The sequence below is a fragment of the Chelonia mydas genome, chromosome 1, assembly GCF_015237465.2.
Source record: "Chelonia mydas isolate rCheMyd1 chromosome 1, rCheMyd1.pri.v2, whole genome shotgun sequence".
In the NCBI taxonomy this organism is placed as follows: Eukaryota; Metazoa; Chordata; order Testudines; family Cheloniidae; genus Chelonia; species Chelonia mydas.
Genome location: NC_057849.1, coordinates 189,953,065 through 189,971,281, shown reverse-complemented (window position 1 = coordinate 189,971,281; position 18,217 = coordinate 189,953,065). Strand labels below are relative to the sequence as shown.

The 18,217-nt window shown below is 41.1% G+C and overlaps 1 protein-coding gene across 23 annotated transcripts in view; it reads left to right on the top strand.

Annotated features, from left to right (window-relative positions):
• Nucleotides 1-17,661, top strand: part of BBX (BBX high mobility group box domain containing) — a 183,575-nt gene extending 165,914 nt beyond the window's left edge. For all 23 annotated transcript variants that reach the window (XM_037907660.2, XM_037907740.2, XM_043538539.1 and 20 more), the window contains one exon: nucleotides 9,557-17,661. In XM_037907660.2, coding sequence (XP_037763588.1) covers nucleotides 9,557-9,644 — 88 coding nt within the window. In that variant the 3' untranslated portion in view covers nucleotides 9,645-17,661. The remainder of the gene's footprint in view (nucleotides 1-9,556) is intronic.
• The last annotated feature ends 556 nt before the right edge of the window (nucleotides 17,662-18,217 follow it).

Here is an 18,217-nt window from a genome sequence, read left to right as displayed (position 1 = left end):
GGCAGAGCCGCCAACAGCAGCAGCGCAGAAGAAAGGATGGCACGGCATGGTGTGGCCACCCTTACTTCTGCGCTGCCGCTTGCAGAGCTGGGCCCTCAGTCAACAGCCGCCACACTGCGGCCACCTGGCTCTGAAGGCAGCAGCACAGAAGTAAAGGGGGCCTGGTATGGTATTGCCATGCTTACTTCTATGCTGCTGTTGGCGGGGTGCTGCCTTCAGAGCTGGGCACTTGGCCAACAGCTGCTGCTCTCCGGCTGCCCAGTTCTGAAGGCAGTGCAGAAGTAAGGGTGGCAATACCATGACCCCCCTAAAATAATATTGCGATGCCCCTGCAACTCCCTTTTGGGCAGGACCCCCAATTTGAGAAACGCTGGTCTCCCCCGTGAAATCCCTATAGTATAGGGTGAAAGCACACAATTCCATGGGGGGGGGAAGACCAGATTTCACGGACCATGACCTGTTTTTCATGGCCATGAATTTGGTAGGGCCCTATCCATAATGGGGCTGAGGGACACACTCCCAGCTGTGCTCAAGGAACTCTTGTGAAATATCTGCTCAAAGAAATCATTTCATGACGTTGACAGTCTTGCCAACTGCTGACCTTTATAAACAGTACGGACAACCTCATGGGCCAGGTCAATATTCCCCTTGTTAATAAAATTGGTTTTAATATTCAGCTATGTGTATTTGACAATTGCAAGGAGATTTGGAAAATCACACGTACACAAAACAAAAATCAGATAAGTCTTAGCTGATTGCAGAAAGACTTCAATCTTCTGCAGAAGTCATTTTCTTTTAAAAAGACATTTCTCATAAGAAAAGCTTTCACACTGTGATATCCTTGGTCTCTCCACCCAGCCCTGCAGAAAACCACCCTATAAATAACAAAAGCAAAGGTGTGAAACAACTTCCTCTTCCTTGCATGTGTAGCAATATGAAAGACCAAAGAGAGACAAGGAGAGATGCTGTATCAAATTCTATTCTGAGTTACAGTGGTGTAAATTAAACTTCTCTGATTCCAGGGTAATGCCTCGATTTACACTGGAGAAAAGGAGTACAAGTTGGTTCAGTCTTATTCATTCCCTTCATTTGTCCAAGAGTTCTTTGCCCACCTTTTTCACTGTTGCAGTGCCTGTTCTGAAGTGATGTTGGGCTACTTCAACTTTTTGGCCTTTTTTTTTTTTTTTTTTCTTATTTTGTTCCCAATTTATTCTTCCCTAATAGCAGTGGCCAAGTAACACGTTACCTATGGTCAGGGGTGAAAGTAATAATAAATTCTTACCAGTACGGGGGCCGACTCCAGACCCCGGAAGGGGCAGGGCCTCAGGCGGGAGGGGCGGGGTTGGGGGGGTCAGCCTCCTGCAGGCAGCCTATCCGCGCTGCCTGGACCCCACCACCCGGGGCTCTACAGCTGCCCTTTTGCCCCGCCCTCCCGTCCCCGTTGGGCAAAAATTTAAAAGCACCACCAACGGAGGAGGCAAAAGCCACGGCAGCACTTTAATGTGGGCTGCATAAGGGTCAGTAACGGCTTCTTACCGGTACACCATACCGGCTCACTGTCACCCTGCCTATTGTCTGAATAACAAACATGTAGATGTAGCAGTGGTTGGACAAATCGCTGTTCGGTTTCCAATCACATTTGGAAACAATGCCTGGGATCTCGCTTCTAACAGAAACTAAGCAAATGCCTCTTACAGACCTGGAGAATGGAAGACAAAATACAGACTTGGATCTGGTGTGCCAGATTCTGCCCTGACTTATACCCCATGCTGTCCTACAAGTATCTGCTGCTGCCCTTTTCTTTGTGTGTAAAGTACTTTGAGTACCTGGGAGTTGTAGGAAGAACAGCACAGGAAGGTTATTGTGTTTAACATGTTTTGTTTGGTTGCCTATATTTAGTTAACAATTAATTTTACAGAGCCCCAGAGGCTATGGAAAACAAGTTCTCTTCTCTAAATAGAGCCGGTTGGAAAATACCACAGTGTTTTCATCTGAACACTTCTGGAACAGCTCTGGTCAGCCTGAGATCTTTTTTGAGTGCTGGTCCTTATGGGTATTCACTGTGGGTGTGCATGTACTCTAAACACTCCGGACCAGAAATTCTTCCATAGCAGTGTCCAAAGTTCCATATCTGCACCTCCTCATGCTGCAAACTGAGGGCATAAGAGGTGGCACAGACCGACTGACTCGTCAGTTCCTTTCTACCACTCACATCTGGGATGGGACTCTCCTATGTCCATAGCCTTCGAACCTACTTGGGCTTTAACCTGTACGTATTATAAACAGTTTTTATTATCATTTTTCTCTCATAGTTAGTCAATTTATAAGTTGTAGTTAGTTAACAGGGATCAAGGGGTTCCCTTATTCCACCAACGTTTTGAGTGCTTAAGCCCCAGGTCTCATGCTTCAAGCCTTGCCTTGCCTGCTGGGTCTTACAGTAAGTGACCTGCATGAGAGCTACCTTTACTGCCATCAGAATGTGACATCTGCAATCCTTTCCCCCTCATAGCAGGTAGTCCCTGGAGTTCAGGTATCTGATGGAGTTCTCCATGGGGCTTTTATCTGATCTGGGATTCTCTTGCTCTCAGCCACATTGACCAGAACCTCCCACCAGTGCCCCTCCGGCATCTTCAAGCAGGCCCAACGACTCCTCTAAGAGGAAACACAATGAGGGTAGAGAGAAACACCCACATAAGAAGACAGAATTGTCCCATAAGTCCTTGAAGAAGAGGGTGGCAACTCCCCTTTCCTCGGGACTAAGTGAGACTCCACACCCTGGAGCGGTGTGCCTGGAGCTCATGGGGAAGACAGGCCAGCACTGATAGTACCATGAGCTTCCAGTGGCCCAAAACTACTCACGAAACTGTATACGGACAGTCAAGAATATTCGCCGTCTGCCACCAGCAGTACCTCATGACACTGTACCTCAAGCTGCATTGACAGATCCCATACCGACGATTCTGGCCAGTTTTCCTCCTTCCACACCTTAGTGTACACCCTTCTCAAGGACGTGACAATTTACACGGACCAGGATTCACTGATCCTGTTGGACCTGGTGCGAGTGAGACACATCACTGCACTCCCCACCCATCCCTCACCAATCCTGACCACTAGCAGAGCTGGGGACGCTCCAATGCTGGTAGCACGCTTCTCACCAGAGTATGGCTTTGGAGAGCTGCCATTTGAGTCAGACATCTCATACTCTAAGGAAGAGCAGGAGCCAATACCTCCAGTTCCAACAAGTCCCCATTCTGGGCATCAGCCCAGGTAGGGTTTCTAAAGCATCCCGGAGACCCTTACATCTGCTGGACCCATACCTGATGACAGGGATCAATGATACCCCCCAAGGGGTCTGCCCCTACCCCTATGATCCTGCCCATTGACCATACTGGAGTGCTTGGGACACTTACTATTGACTCCCAGACTTTGACCACACGGGGCCCTGCTCTTGACAGAGATCACCACCAGCAGAACACTTTCCAGAGGAATTGGAGCAGCCAGCTCTGTTGGAGCTGCTGATGGCATCATCTTCATCTCTGGATGAAGGGATGACCCCTCTCCGACCCCTCCAGATGCTTACCGGCCGTAACAAGAACTTCTCCAGAGGATTGCTAAAACCCTTTAGATCCCACTGGAAGAGATTCAGGATCCCACACACAAGCTCCTAAATCAATGGCTCCCTCCAAAGTGGCACTCCCTATTAATGAGGTGATTTTGGAATGACATTTGGCACACCAGGGGGTACCAGTTAGGATCTCAAATTGGGGGTTGGGGGTGAAGTCTAAAAAATTTACCAAACTGTTCCCAGAATTTAACTGAATAGTGTCAGGGTTGCAGGCTAACTAAACCAGCAATCGTGCAGCCTATGATGAAGCAACAAAACAGGCAATAATAATTATTTTAAATGTTTTGAAATCAAGGGAAATTTTCCATGATTTAATTGCACTCCACTTTTCCATTATTTTCTCCATGTGCAGGGAGTCATCTATGTCCGTTTCACAAGCAAGAAAGAACAAACAGTCCAGTTGAGGTAGATCTTGGCATCTTTTTAACCAGTTTCATCCAGCTAAAGCTTTGGTCTTCTATTGTAGAAGTTACAGTGATTTGTCTTTGTTAATTAAGGCAGTCCACAAATTTTAAAGTCCCTTTTTGAGCCCAGATGAATGTCTGATTAGTTCATGCAAACTAAATTTGTTCAAAAGTTCTTCTCAACATGTGTTTGGACTGAGTCCATTCCATCACCAGCTGTTAAGATTGCATTTTGCAAAAAGGAAATCCTTAAGTGAAGTTTTCTCATTTTGTTGTGTTGAGATCTTTCAGGCCCGTGATAACTGGAAGGATCTTTTGTTTCTTCTCCTTATAAGCCGGATCCATCTCCTGCACCATAACTGCGAGCACTTGCTGCACTTCAAATCCGTAGATCTCTTCAAATATGTCTGTTTGGGGAATGCATTAGTAGGATCTCGAAACCAAGCAGGGGTCTGGCTTGGACAGTGACTCATTTTGTACTCTTGCTCAGGGTCATGTTCCTCAGAGTAAGTGACCTGCAAATAATCAAATATCTTCTTTCCCAATAATACTGGTGCCTTAACTTGGGAATTGATATAAGCCTCTGTAATCTGGTTCAGACATTTAAGATGGTGTGTATCAGTCAAGAAGCTGTAACAATGTCCAAGACCTTAATTTGCAAAGATACAATCAAAGCATTTGATTTTTCAAACAAAGGTCTCATGAGAGAGAAAACTAAATCAAAAGGATAAATGGAGGCAAAGAAGCTTCTAGCTTTAGCTCTAGTTTCTGAACCAACCTGTAAATCTTGAAAAATATCATCAAGAAGTTACACCAGCTACTTGTGCTCCTACCCCGAAGAAGGTTGAAAAGAAGTATTTTGTTCCCTCTGTGGGCACAGAATATTTGTTTTCACAACCAAACCCAAAACTCCGTGCGTGTCCAAGTGGTCACAGAGTGAAATACATTTCACCACGGTACATGCAAGGATCACAAGAGACTAGATCTCTTTGGCAGAAAGAGCTTTTCTCCAGCCACTCTACTCTCCATGTTGCAAACTACCAGGAACCCACGTCAAAATACGACGTTATTAACAGTCTCTCTGAGTTCATCAGTAAATTGCCCCAGGAATGTAGGCCCCAATTCCAGCTATTCTAGATGAAGGAAAACTGGAGGCCAGGTAATCCCTTCATGCTTTACTGATGGGAGCAGACATAGCTTTTCACTCCATGGCTATCTTAGTGGTTGTTAGAGGGGCTTCTTGGTTGCAGGCATTGGGGTTCCCAAAGGATGTACAGGTGGTGGTAGATCTCCCCTTCAAGGGCAACAACTTTTTCACTGAAAGAACTGATGAATCGCTTCAGTCACTTAAAGACTCGGGTGCCTCTGGAATATACACCCCAGCACATCACAGAAAATATTCTAAACTGCCACAGTATAGATACCAGCCAAGCCCACAGCTGATCTCTCCCCAGGAGTCCTATGAGCCACTGAGAAAGTGCCAGATGGTATAGCGTGCAAGACACACTGCTCCACCACTGTTCCTTCTCGAGACACAGCCGTTTATCAAGCTGTCATTTGGAGGGACGCTCAAGAGCCATCAACCAGTCCTCACACAACCAGTCTTCCCCACCCCCTTTGGTGGCCGTCTGACCTGTTTTCTTCCAACGTGGCAGCACTTAACTACGGACAAATGGGTCTTAGACAACACCTCAACACAATCAAGTTCCTGTCTACCCCTTTTCCAAAACTTCCTTCACTGTTCGTCTGCAGGGATTCTTCACAGGAGAGGCTTCTCAGACAGGAGGTAGACTCCCTAATCCACTTACCATCTATAGAGCCAGTAACTCCTTAACGCAAGGGGAAGGGCTTTTATCCCAAATACTTCCTAATGCCCAGAAAGGAGGAAGGGTGGACCCGTCCTGGACCTCAGGCAGTTGAATGTCTTCATCTGCCACTCAGGATGCAGGCTGATTACCCTGGCTGTCATAATTCCCTCTGAATGAAGGTGACTGGTTTGCAGTTTTTGATGTAAGATGCGCTATCGACCCAGAGATACCTGCGTTTTATGGTGGGCTGAGACCATTTCCAATACAAAGTGCTCCACTTTGTCCTTTCAGCAGCCCCGAGGGTTTTTACAGAGGTCACGTCTGCAGGGGCAGTACACCTATGCCATTAATGCTGTCATGTATTGCTCTATTTAGACATCTGGCTCCTCAAGGGACAGTCATATCAGGACATGCAAATAGCAGTCACAGTGTGCACCCACAGTGAATACCCATAGGGACAGCACATCTTGAAGAACTCCAGTTGTTATAAGATCAGTAACCTTCCTTTACCTAGCATATGTCATTACTAAATACAAAGGACCCAAGTCTCCTTTATGTTGGCAGTTGTTAAGGTGCCTTAGAATGGGTGCAAAACACATCTGCACCTTCACCCACTTTAAGGCACCTTAACACTCCCAGAGTGGTGTAAAGTAACTTAAAAGGAGAATGAGGCTGTCACAGTCTGGGGTGCAATCCAGACCAGTGAGGGTCTGTGTCACCACCTGCTCTGCAACCTTGGGTTCCTCCCAATGCTTTCCCAGCCTGGGCCTCTCACAAACAGCAGGCAGGTCATACCCTGAGTGTCTGTGTATAGCTACAGCCTGCCAGCCACCCTCCAGTCAACACTTTGGCTTCCACCAGCCTTGGTTATCATTTGCAGGATGGCTCTAACACACTCCCATTTCCAGATTTTTTCCCCCAAAATGTGTGTTCTGCACTATCCAGGCCTCTCCTGGACAGTTCAGACAGTAAAGGTCCATGGCCCCTGTGAGGGGGTCAGTGAACAACAGTTTCCTACTTTTACTGGAGTTACCAGACAATTCAGTTTAAACACAACACTGGGTTAGTTTTGATGAAAGAATGAAACAAATTTTTTTAACTACAAAGAGAGAGATTTGAAGTGAGTACAGGTATAAGGTGTTAAAGTCAGAAATGATTATGAGAAATAAAGATAAAATGCTTTCTAGTAACTAAAACTTAACAGGTTAGACTTGGTTCTAGATAAAATCCTTACCATGTGTTCCCTGCAACAGAGCTGACCAAATTCGCTGGTCAGAACCCCTCCAAAAGTCCATCAGTCTGGTTCCTTTTACTCCTGGGGGAATTGTGCACCAAAATATTAAAAATTCTGCATACAATACTTTAAAATTTGAAAAATTCTGCGTATTTTATTTGTCAAAATAACACAATATAATCACACCAGTTTCAATTATTTTGGCAATTTATTTAAAAATACATGTCAGGAAGTATGTCTGTAACAATACAGACAACAAAAAAGATTCGGGATTCTTTGCTAGGCATATTAATAGAGAACTCTGAGTAATAATTCATTTAAACTGCAATACAGAAACTTATTTTCCACACCCCTCAGAAGCAGTGCAAAGGCTTGGGGGAGTCGGGGGAAGAGGAGGCGCTGAGGGAGCGGGACGTAATTGCTGGGAAGGCCTTGGAGGGTTGTTGTGTATGGGTGGAAAAGTATGGAATGGGTTTTGGGGGAGGAAACATGGGGAGGGATTCTTAGGGAGCTTCCCCCATGCAGACCCTGGCTGACCTCTAGCCTCTCCCATTTAGTCAGGCACATCTGCCCCCATCCCTATGTGTCCTGCACCCCCATGTGTCCCGGCACCTCCTCCCCCTGTCCTTGTGTCTCTGTGCCACCACATAGCCACCCCCTTCCCCCATGTGTCCCTGCACCATCTACCCCCTGTTCCCATGTGTCTCTGTGTACCCACTCAGTCACCTTGCTTCCCTCATGAGGCCCTGCCCTCCCTTCCCCCTGTGGCCCTGTGCCTCCACTCCCATTCAGCCCCTGCCCCAGTCTGTCCTTCCCCACTAGCCCTTATGAACCCCTGTCCTGTCCCAGGAGCTCCATGTGCCCCGTGCTGTCTGTCTCCCCATATCCCATGTCTCCTGACCTGGACTGAGAGGCACTGTGAAGAAGGCACTCAGCCTTTCTCTTCCCTATGGTAGCTGGGGCTGTCTGGGAGCGCAGGCTCTGTTCTAGCCCCACATGGACCTCTGGTGAGAAAAAGGCAGAACTTCAGCAACTTTCCAGTAAAAGTTATTTTCTGTGGGGAAAAAAATTATGCACGGCTCTTGAATTATGTGCGCACACTGACACAGAATTCCCCCAGAAGTATCCTTTGTTGTCTTAGGCGAATGAGAGAGAGAGTGAGATTCCCTGGTGTGTTTTTGCCCCTCATTTTTATAGTCCAGTCCCTCCTTGAAGTGGATTCTTCTGAGGATTTCCTCTCAAAGCAAAGCTTATTCAAACAGTAAAGAAGGCGACAGGAATCTGGGGGTGAAGGTGCACCCATGCTCTTTTCTTCTCTCCTGTGTATGCTGACATATAGATTTGCCTTGTCTCCCTCTTGCTGTCTCAGGGACCCTGTTTACTACTTATAGTAACTTGAGGTAAACACATGCTCCTTTGTGTAAGATAGACCTGCTGCCTAATCAGGGCTATGTGGGTTTGAACATGTGCTACCAACCTCATACGGAGGGAACTCATAACTCTACATATAATGTTGCTACATACGTTTCACCACAATAGTATTGACCAGTGAGTTACTAGTTTTCAAATGATACCTCACAGGGCATATTTTGTGCAAAGATTATTACACTAGTATGTGGGGTGTGAATACAGGGTTGCATTCGGTTACATAGGCCCAGAGCTTTTGTTACTATGTATTTGATATGTTACATTAACCTCACAAGTCATCACTATTTTTGTAGTTAAAATGCAGAGATAGGCTGTTTGTGCAAATTTAAAAGATGAACTAGAAATGAAATCTCCAAAGTCCATCTGCTTCCACGATTTATGTTGAATGCCAGCACATAATACTGGTGAACATGGACTTCTTTTGGAGTTTGTCTTTACGAAGTCCTGAACAGGGGTATCATGTACAAACTAACATAAATATAATAACAACATGGAGGTTTTGCTGGAGTTGGTCATGAAAAGTTGGCAGCAGATTCTAGAGGAACCAAAATACTTTGTCACTCACAAGTCATTGAATGAGCTGTTTACTGCTTCCTGAAATGCAGTAAGTGTAAATGGGATGAGGGAAGTATTTCACCGTATTGCTTTAACTCAAATCCATAGCAGATGTTTATTTTCAGCATGTGCCTCATTGTGTGTTTATGTTCTCTTGCCACAAGTAAGCAATATTCTTTTGTTTCTCAGGTCTCCGGCTGTGTCACAATATGAACAGCAGCCCTTGTGTGCCTGTAATTTATTGTTTACCTCTGTATTTTCTGTTGTGCTTCTGTGCCTAGTCAGATGCCATCAAGACTTCCAATTTGTTTCACGTTGGCTTCATAGGACATTTTCTCTATTTCCTTGTAGCATGCCACAAAATAGATAATGTATTAGTGCAACCGCAATTTATGGTTCTGTAGAATAAGACAATAAATGACTTCATCCATGCTTTCTAGTCTCAAAAATCTACCATTTTACATATAATTATGGATGTTTTCCTCTGTTTGTTTTTTTTTAGAAGTCAGAAGGCAGCGCCTCTCCCACGTGATGGACAGCCAAAAGAAATGTCTCAGGCTCCGGTGCTTATTTCCTGCGCCGACCAGTGAAGCTCCACCTTATTGTAAAACATTGTGCTTTACCTAATATCCTAGCCTTGTCTTTACCAAGGGAAGCTAGTCAGTCCATATGATGGAAAATATAGACTTGCAAACAAGTGCTTATTGCTGTGAGTGGCCCAGATTTCACTTGAAGCCAGAAGTTAGCAACTTGGGCCAAGTCCTCCAATTGGAACCCAGAATCTAGGAAGGTGGTGTTATTTGTCTAATACTGAAAAGAAATGGAATGATCCTGGAGCTTGCTTTCTATTGAAGGCTTTTAAACAGTAAATAGGTGGTTTCTGTGAAAAAGGCTGCCTTTACAGTAGCTCACACAGCATCCAGAGGGTATGGAAACTAGTTTCATATAATACCTAGTTACTCTAAACAAAAATACAAAACAAACAAAAAAAAAAAAACACTGACGCACTGCACTAGTTATTAGATATTCTTAGTCATTTTTGTACATGAAGATTTAAGTTCTAAGATGGTTTATATAATAGGTTATGCCTACATTTATATTGTAGAATGAATTTAAAAACCTGTTCTGGAGAACTCAAGGCAGCATGGACAGATGTACCATTGTTAGCGGTGTTTGCTCAACCATGTGGTCCAGATGTTCTGCACTTTTATATTTGCCACCACAGTGGTAGAGTTTACTGGCAAAAATTCTGACAGGCTGTGTTGAGTGAGTTTGTTTTTGTTTTTTTTAATTTAGCATTGAATAACCAGAATGATTTGCATTAGAAAAAGGAGTGGCATATGGGAAAGAACAATACTGCAGATTATGGACTGGTCTTTCGTGCATTGGAGGGTTACTTTATTTTGCATAGAGGTCTAAATGACTGGGTGAAATGCTCATGTAAACAAAAACAAAAAAAATACTACAAATACATTGTTCAGAAGTGACCTTAGTATTACTTCACTATTCTGAAAACCTTGAAGACATGACTTCAGTATACATGCACACTGATATACATACCTTTTACATTTGACAGACACTGGAATTGTTGTAATTACTGTGCACAATCTAAATTGGCTTTGTAGATTGTATAAAAAGAGCCAGTTCTAGTTTGTGCTGGTAAAGTGGTAAGTTGTATGCAAGTAAACCATGATTGAAGAATAATGTTTGACTAAAGTTAGGCTATCAAGCAGAGATCCACCTGCCAGTTCCTGTCCTTGCTTTTGTTTTCTTTATGTATTCTGCTCTCATAAATACATCCCAAAAGCCAGCACCAAGTGTATCACTTGGACTATATCTTCACACTGTTGACTTAAAATATTGCATAAGCCAGGCAGTTGTTTCCTACCAACAGATGCAAAATGATTACTAGAAATTAATCGGAAGCTACAAATTCAACAGGGTACTTCTTTCATAGCACAAGATGTTTCCCTACGTTTTGCATCATAGCACAAAGATTTACCAGATTGGACCCCAGCAATAATCTTCTGTTAGTCTTCTTCATACTGGCTGAAGTTTTGATAGTATTAGGTTGAGTTTGAAGCTCTTTAATTAAGTCTTTAAATAATGAGAGTTTACATGGTTCTATCAGGCATTCTTATTTATACTTGACTGAATTGATGTGTTTTTTGGGGGTGGGGAGGGATTTGTAATTCTAATTTGATGTAATAGCCATATGGAGAGTAACTCTATTAATAGTTGCTAGATTTTAGCCTTTTGTTGCTGTAGATAAGTGCAGGTCTTCAGTTTATATGTTGGGAAATGCTATACAACATACCACACACATTGTAACAAACGATGAAGTATTGATAAAAAGCAGATAGCTGAGAAAATATGATTAAAATGCATGTAAAATATTACCCTCAGAGATGCTGGAGGAAGATATGTTGGAGAAAGGGAAGAAAAAGGAAATAAAGTTTAATAGTAATAAGAGAGTTAAAAGGCTTTTTAAAATTCAGGTAGAAATAAGACTGGTAAAAAACTCCCTATTATGCCATTGTAGCATGTGGCAATATTTTTAATAAAATTTTATTAACGTTTTCTAAATTATTTTAACAAAACAGAAAAACTGTCAACATTTAAAACAGTTGGGTCACAGTGAGGTGGCTGTTGGCGTTTTGGACCACTTTATAAATTATAATTAGCTGAAATCCAAATATTGTATGGTGCAGGCCATTCACCTTGACAATGGTACTAACTTATTTCTCTAGAACCCACTAGAATAGATATATTTTTTGCCAGAGCACCCCATCATTCTTCAATTTAAATTTCAGTATTGTTCCTTAAGATATTTCTGTATATTAATGGTACCTTTTTTAAAAGAAACAAAAAAAAATTACTTTTTCTATGTGAATCGATATCTTACTTGATCTGCTTCTCCTTAGAGAGGGGGTGGGGCTGGGTCAATGTACTGGATATGACTGTTTTCAGATACTTATAAACCTTTTTGTAGATATGCTTAATTTTTAAGCAGTTAGGCACTGAGAGTAGCAGAAATCCTGCAAAGCTTTATAGTTCATTAGGCATTTGCCTTTGTTGGTTCTCGGAGTGATGTCTTGATTTCAGTAGCAAGAATTTCCCCTGAATCTACTGGAAGGGGTAGCAGTATTTTCAGGTAACAAAATTTGTTAGCACAAGAAAATTTCAGACCAACATTTTCCTGTATTGGCTTTGTTTTTGTTTTTTTAATTTTTATTATTTTCCGTTCCTTTCATTTTGGAAAATTGTATTGCTGTGATATGTACTTCAGCATACCAGCAAATACTTTCACCCATTGACATATGTCCACAAATGCCTCGAGAGAAGAAATTGTTGCACCTTATGTATATCTCAAGCAAACCAAAATATGATGCTTTTCTGCTTTGTTTATTCTGATTATGTTGTATCATTCTTTACTGAACCCATTCTCACTTAGCTAAACCTGTTGATATTTTGCATTTAAACTTAATTTCTGGATCTGAACCTATGTATAAATCTTTCTTTTAAAAAACAAAAAGCAATTATCCCAGTCCTCTCTGAATTCTTGGTGGAAGTGAGGAATCTTGTTTCAAGTGTAAAATGCAGTACTGTTCCAGTTTTCTTTTGCTTTTATTTATTTGGTGATCTTTGTTATTTTGTGTGTCGTTTTGAGGTATACAAAGTGTATTATAGTAGCTAAAGCTACAGACATAAGCAGCTGGGAGAAAAATACTGTAATTTTTTTTAATTGTTTCAGTACTGTAAACGAATACGGGAAGAATGTTCTGCAGAGCATTTGAGATGCAGGTTCTGATCCCCACATTGTCTTATAGTCCAGATTAGACCAAAATTGATCAAAAATGGTATGGAGATTAAATCATGCTGTTGTAATTATGGCAGTATTTATCCCTTGAATGTGCTGTAATTCCAGACATCGAATATATTTATTTAAGATGATTGAATGCTCTTTTATACTAATTCAGTGTCCCAAAGTCATGAGCAAGGATTTTTTGTTCATTTCAATTCCCAGTTTATAGTGTCGGTGCATGAGGTTTGAAATAGAAAATAAACATTGGGTTGGGAAAGGAAGCTGGGACAAGGGAATGAGAGAACCATATGAGCGTGTATTTAAATTTCAACTCTTTTTTCATTTTTCCCCCCCTTATTTTGTTGAGTGACACTCTGTCTATGTAGCATGAAACTGGTAGGCACTGTGCAGTCTTTGTCTCTATGTATTGCCACTTTGCATCCATGGTTGAAACCCAAGAGAGTTGTAACTTGCCCCAGAAAAAGGACATTCATTACTCTGGATGACCTTTTAATGATAAAGGGTACATCTTCTATGAGGCATTAATGTGAACCAGTTCTAAACTGGGCTGCCTATTTAGCTACTGGACAAATACTGGAATATGCTCTGAAGCCATAGACTTGAGACAGTTGAGAGGGTGTCAGAGAAAAGAAGGCCTCTTCTCAGCGTGGTGAAGTTACAGCAACAAAGGAGAGGTAAAAGGCTTTACATTCTGTAAAAGAAAAAATAGGTTGAAAAATGATTCATTGGGTTTGCATGATGCTATTGTGTACAGTGATTGTTGGCTGCATCTCCCCAGATGAATGCTAATTTTAATAGGGCTTCCTCTACTAAAAGGCTGCTTTCGTTGACTTCCATTTGCTTTCTGTTTTCATTTTAAATGGAATGTAATCTGTTCAGCCATCAATGCCATTTTTATATCATGGTATGTTTTAATTTCCAAGAACAATATTTATACAGAGGGAACAGTGTAACACAAAATATACAGTGAAAGCCGTACTATTTATATTGCTGTTTGCTTTTGACTTTTGTGTCCTATTCATATAGATTGTCAGACATTGTCATTTCGCTCTTATTGGTTCAATAAGATGGTTTTTGTGACAACAGAAAATGTAGAGCTCATCAGGTGATTAACTTCAGATATTTCCAAAGGAAACGGAGTAATCCAAAAGCTGCTTTTAATACTTAGTGGGTTACATTTACTATATCATGATTTCACCTGAAAACATAATTGTGCAACTCATATGTCATAAACCATGTTTTATCCATTAGACAATCTTTCCTGTGCTTGTTAGATTGTAGAGTTTCTAGATACCTTTATCACATTTTGTAATATTTCCAGCATTAGCTCTCTCTACCTTGTACATGTACGAAAGAGTCATCTACAACTGTCAGAACATTAAGGCATTTCAGGACATATAGAGCTGTAAATTTGCATTTAGACTGTGACAGAGAAGTTTACCTCTTCCCCTCAATTCCCCAATAAAAAGTCACAGTGAGGTTTATGCTTTTCAATTAAATACCAAGTTAGCCTTGCTAATTTTCTAATAATTAAATTGACATCTTTTTGAAGAAGACTGTAGAGAGGACACACCGTACCTTAAACTTGTCTGCAGTTCATTAAGGCAGCCATCCAGAGAGGACCAATTTTATGCCCTAATTCAGCAAAGTACGTAAACTCAAACTTACTAAACTCTTCAGCACGTGCTTAAATGTTAAGCATGTGTTTGTGTGCTGTCCTGACTCTGGATGTTTTCGTGAACTGGGACCTTAATTTACATTGGACTTTGAACAAATACTAACATTTTAACATTCATTAAGTTTTTCCAGAGAATTATTTTCTAATTACTGGATTCTGATTGTGTTATCAAGTACCAGGTAGAAACTCCATATGCTTCAGTGGAAAAAGATGTGTGTTACCTCACAATCTGAAATAGCAATTACGTGGCTAAACATGCCTCCTAAAATAACACTCTAATCCTACCCTTTTTACTCACAAAAGTAAAACAACAATCATCTTCACACCAGGGGCTGGAACTTTGAAAGTGACCAAAGAAATGTAATGCAGAGCAGTGACTGGCAACTTTTTCTCCATGAACTAAGTATTTTACGCTCGGGAGTTCAACTGTAAGACAGCCTGAGGTTTCTCACACTGTCTTATGAACTTTATTTTCATAGGTTTCAATCTTTCCCTTGCATGTCACATGGTACGGTGAGATTTTTCAAAGTGTCTAAAGTGAGTAACGAATACAAACCCCATTGAGCTACTCACTTAGCCACATTAGAAAATCCTACCCTTAAACAGAGTGTGCTTTGGCCATCAGGTCTTTCAGTCTATCAACAGTTGAAACATGACTGAATTTCTGTTGTCTTTTTTCATAGGGCCTGATCCTTCAACCTTTATTCTCACACATAATTCCATTGACTTCTGGGCCATAATTTGTCTTTATTTGCTCTAAAGTTTGGTGTAAACATGTTTTGTAGTAATTATTTCCATTCAGTGGTCTAATAGAGCTCTTGCCTTCTTAGATGTGTGTAGTTAAAGTTAATAATCACATTTATAAAATGCCTTTCTTTAAAAACTTATACCTAATTTGATATTTTTTAAAATGCACATGTTAATTCATGTGTCTAACATGCTAAAGTACATTAACTGTGATCATGAAACTGAATAAAATATTTGAAAACAACCTTTCAAATAAATTACTTTATATTCACTCTATTTTAGCTATCCAATATGTACTTGTAAATAATTTCCCATTTTAAATTAATGGATGCAAATAGATACTTTAAGAAAGTTGAGCTTTTTTGATATTTCACCTGCTTCAAGATCATCAAGTGCTTGTTTACCTTAATGTGACTAATGCAGTAATTTATTAGTCTGGCAGTGAATGAATTCTACTAAAATTCAGATTGTTTTTTTTAAACTGAAAAATCTTGTTCGCCCCCTAAAAAGACAGGTTATTCAAAAACATAAACTGGGCTAGATCGTCCAACCTGCACGCTATAATTTCCGTTTTCTTTAAAACCAACAGTGTAACTCCTCCAGTAGTCAGTCGAAAGTATGTTGGCTGGGAGTGTTGTTGTTTTAAATATTTGTTGTTGTTTCACAGAAAATATGCCCAAACCAGCGTAGTTTAGACTGATACGCTGAGCTTCCAGCTTCTTTTTAAAACTCGGGGGCCTAATCCAGCACCACTGAAATTCGTGGAATGACCCCTACAGATCTCAACAGATCTTTGGATCTGGCCCTTACTGTGCTAATGCTGGCAAAGCACCATTAATTTCAGTGGAATTACACTAGTATAAAACTGGAGTAGCACAGTGAAGAATCAGGCCCTTTGTCTATCTCTGCTTTCTTGGATTTCGTCTTCCACACCTGGTTGCACATTTCATCTACAGCCCACAGACAATTAACTGACATCATCTTTGCGTAACAAAGCCCTTACTTCATCGGTAGTCCTAGGACAGCAAGGGATTTATGTTTTCAAAATAGGTCCTTGTTTTAAAATGTAATACGGATGATGATTATTGCTTAGGGTTTATACTGTGGTAGCACGTCCAAGCCACGACCAGGGTGAGCCCCGTTTGAACTTGGATTGTATTCAGTCCACACAGTTCCCTTCCTTCCCCCGTCCCATATATGCTTGAAAATGTAGATTCTTGGGGTCCAATCCTCCACTCTTCATAGACCTGAAACTTCCATTGACTTCAGTGGGATGTTTTTGGTGTGCAAGGAATGCAAGATTGTGCCCTCTCTGGGTAATATATAGAAGATAATACTCAGGGAACTGTGGGTGAGGGTTTTGTGAATGCATGTGTGCTCTCCTGGCCACAGCAGGTCCATGCCTATTGAAACCAGTGGAAGCCCTTTATACCTATGACAGCAGAACCAACTGCATATAAGAGAGTCCAAAACAGTGGGAGAGAGTCCCTCAATCTTTTTTTTTTTTTTTTAAATACTTATTCTGTCCACGTTTACATAAGGGAGCGGAACATGTGAGCTGTCCTTCGTCTCCTATGTCTGAAAGCTCTAGGCTCCCTACAAAGACATGCCAGGATTTGAACAGATACAGGCAATGTTACAGGGATGTAGAGATCACATGGAAAAAAGGAAGGGCTTGTTATAATGAAAGAGAAATGCCAAGAGTATATCTTCTTATGAGGAGAGCTCTAAATCTTCCACCTAATATTTTAAGTCTGTTACACTGGGGAATTTTAAATCACCATCCTTTTTCGATTACACAGTAACTCTAAAACATGATTGATTATCTTTGCTTCATTACTCAGATTCTGTCTTTTTGTCTGCTTTCATTTTGTTCTTACCACAAAACAACTTTTTAGCTAGATATTTTTAACTGCATAAAACCTCTTCTGAAACCCAGCTCTCACTTGCCTTGTGTCTGCCAGCTGCATGGCACTACATTTACGTTCTGTCAGTTGAGAGAGACACGTCCCTTTGTTGTCTGACATGGAAAAGGAATATTTCTACCTACTGAAGTAACACACCAGTTCAGAGAGTACTGTCACTCTACACCATTGACCCATTTTCCCACTATTTGTCCATTTCTTTAATATGCAGCTAATCCTTTCAAAACAATTTTTTTTTCAAATGGAAAAAGTGTAGTTTGAATACAAAAAATATACGCAAGCATTCCATAAGCCACCTAAAAATCATAGACTAACCAGTTCCTCAGTAAGATACTAGCACTTTGTAACAAAATGAGATACGTTATATATTTGCTGCAAAGTTTTGTTTTGTGTTTTTTCTCAAAAATAAAACCTGTAAGATATCAAGTCTACAATCCATTCAGTGTGAACTTCTTGTGTGGACCATTTCCAGCACAGAAACTATCAGAATTTGAATTTTTAAACAGTTACAATAGAATTTTGAGACTCACTCTGATGTATTTAAGCTAACTGTCCTTTGTTAACGGTTTTCCATTAGGACTAGACAGGTATGTCAGGTTCAGCTGTTGTAAATCCACATAGGTCCATTAACTTCAGCGGAGCTATCCCGGTTTTAAATTAGCTGAGAATCTAGCTTATTTAAAGTTAGATAGTAATTTCTTTCACTTATAGGCAGGCACAAACTCAGTCCCTTTTTCAGTCCTTGGGAATAAACTGGTCAAAAGAGACACCAAAACCGCAATCTACTCAAAAAGTTCAGTTAGAATATTAAGCTTAACACTAAGCTTGATACTTGTTGCTGGAATGCGAACCTTTGATGCTTTTAAGTCACCACTGTAGCATTTTGTTCATTTTAAATCCGTTGGGTTCCTAATTGGTTATGCTGCTTAGTCACAATATCTAGTGTACCAGGTGGATTTTGTTGTTGTTGTTTCTTTTTGACATCCG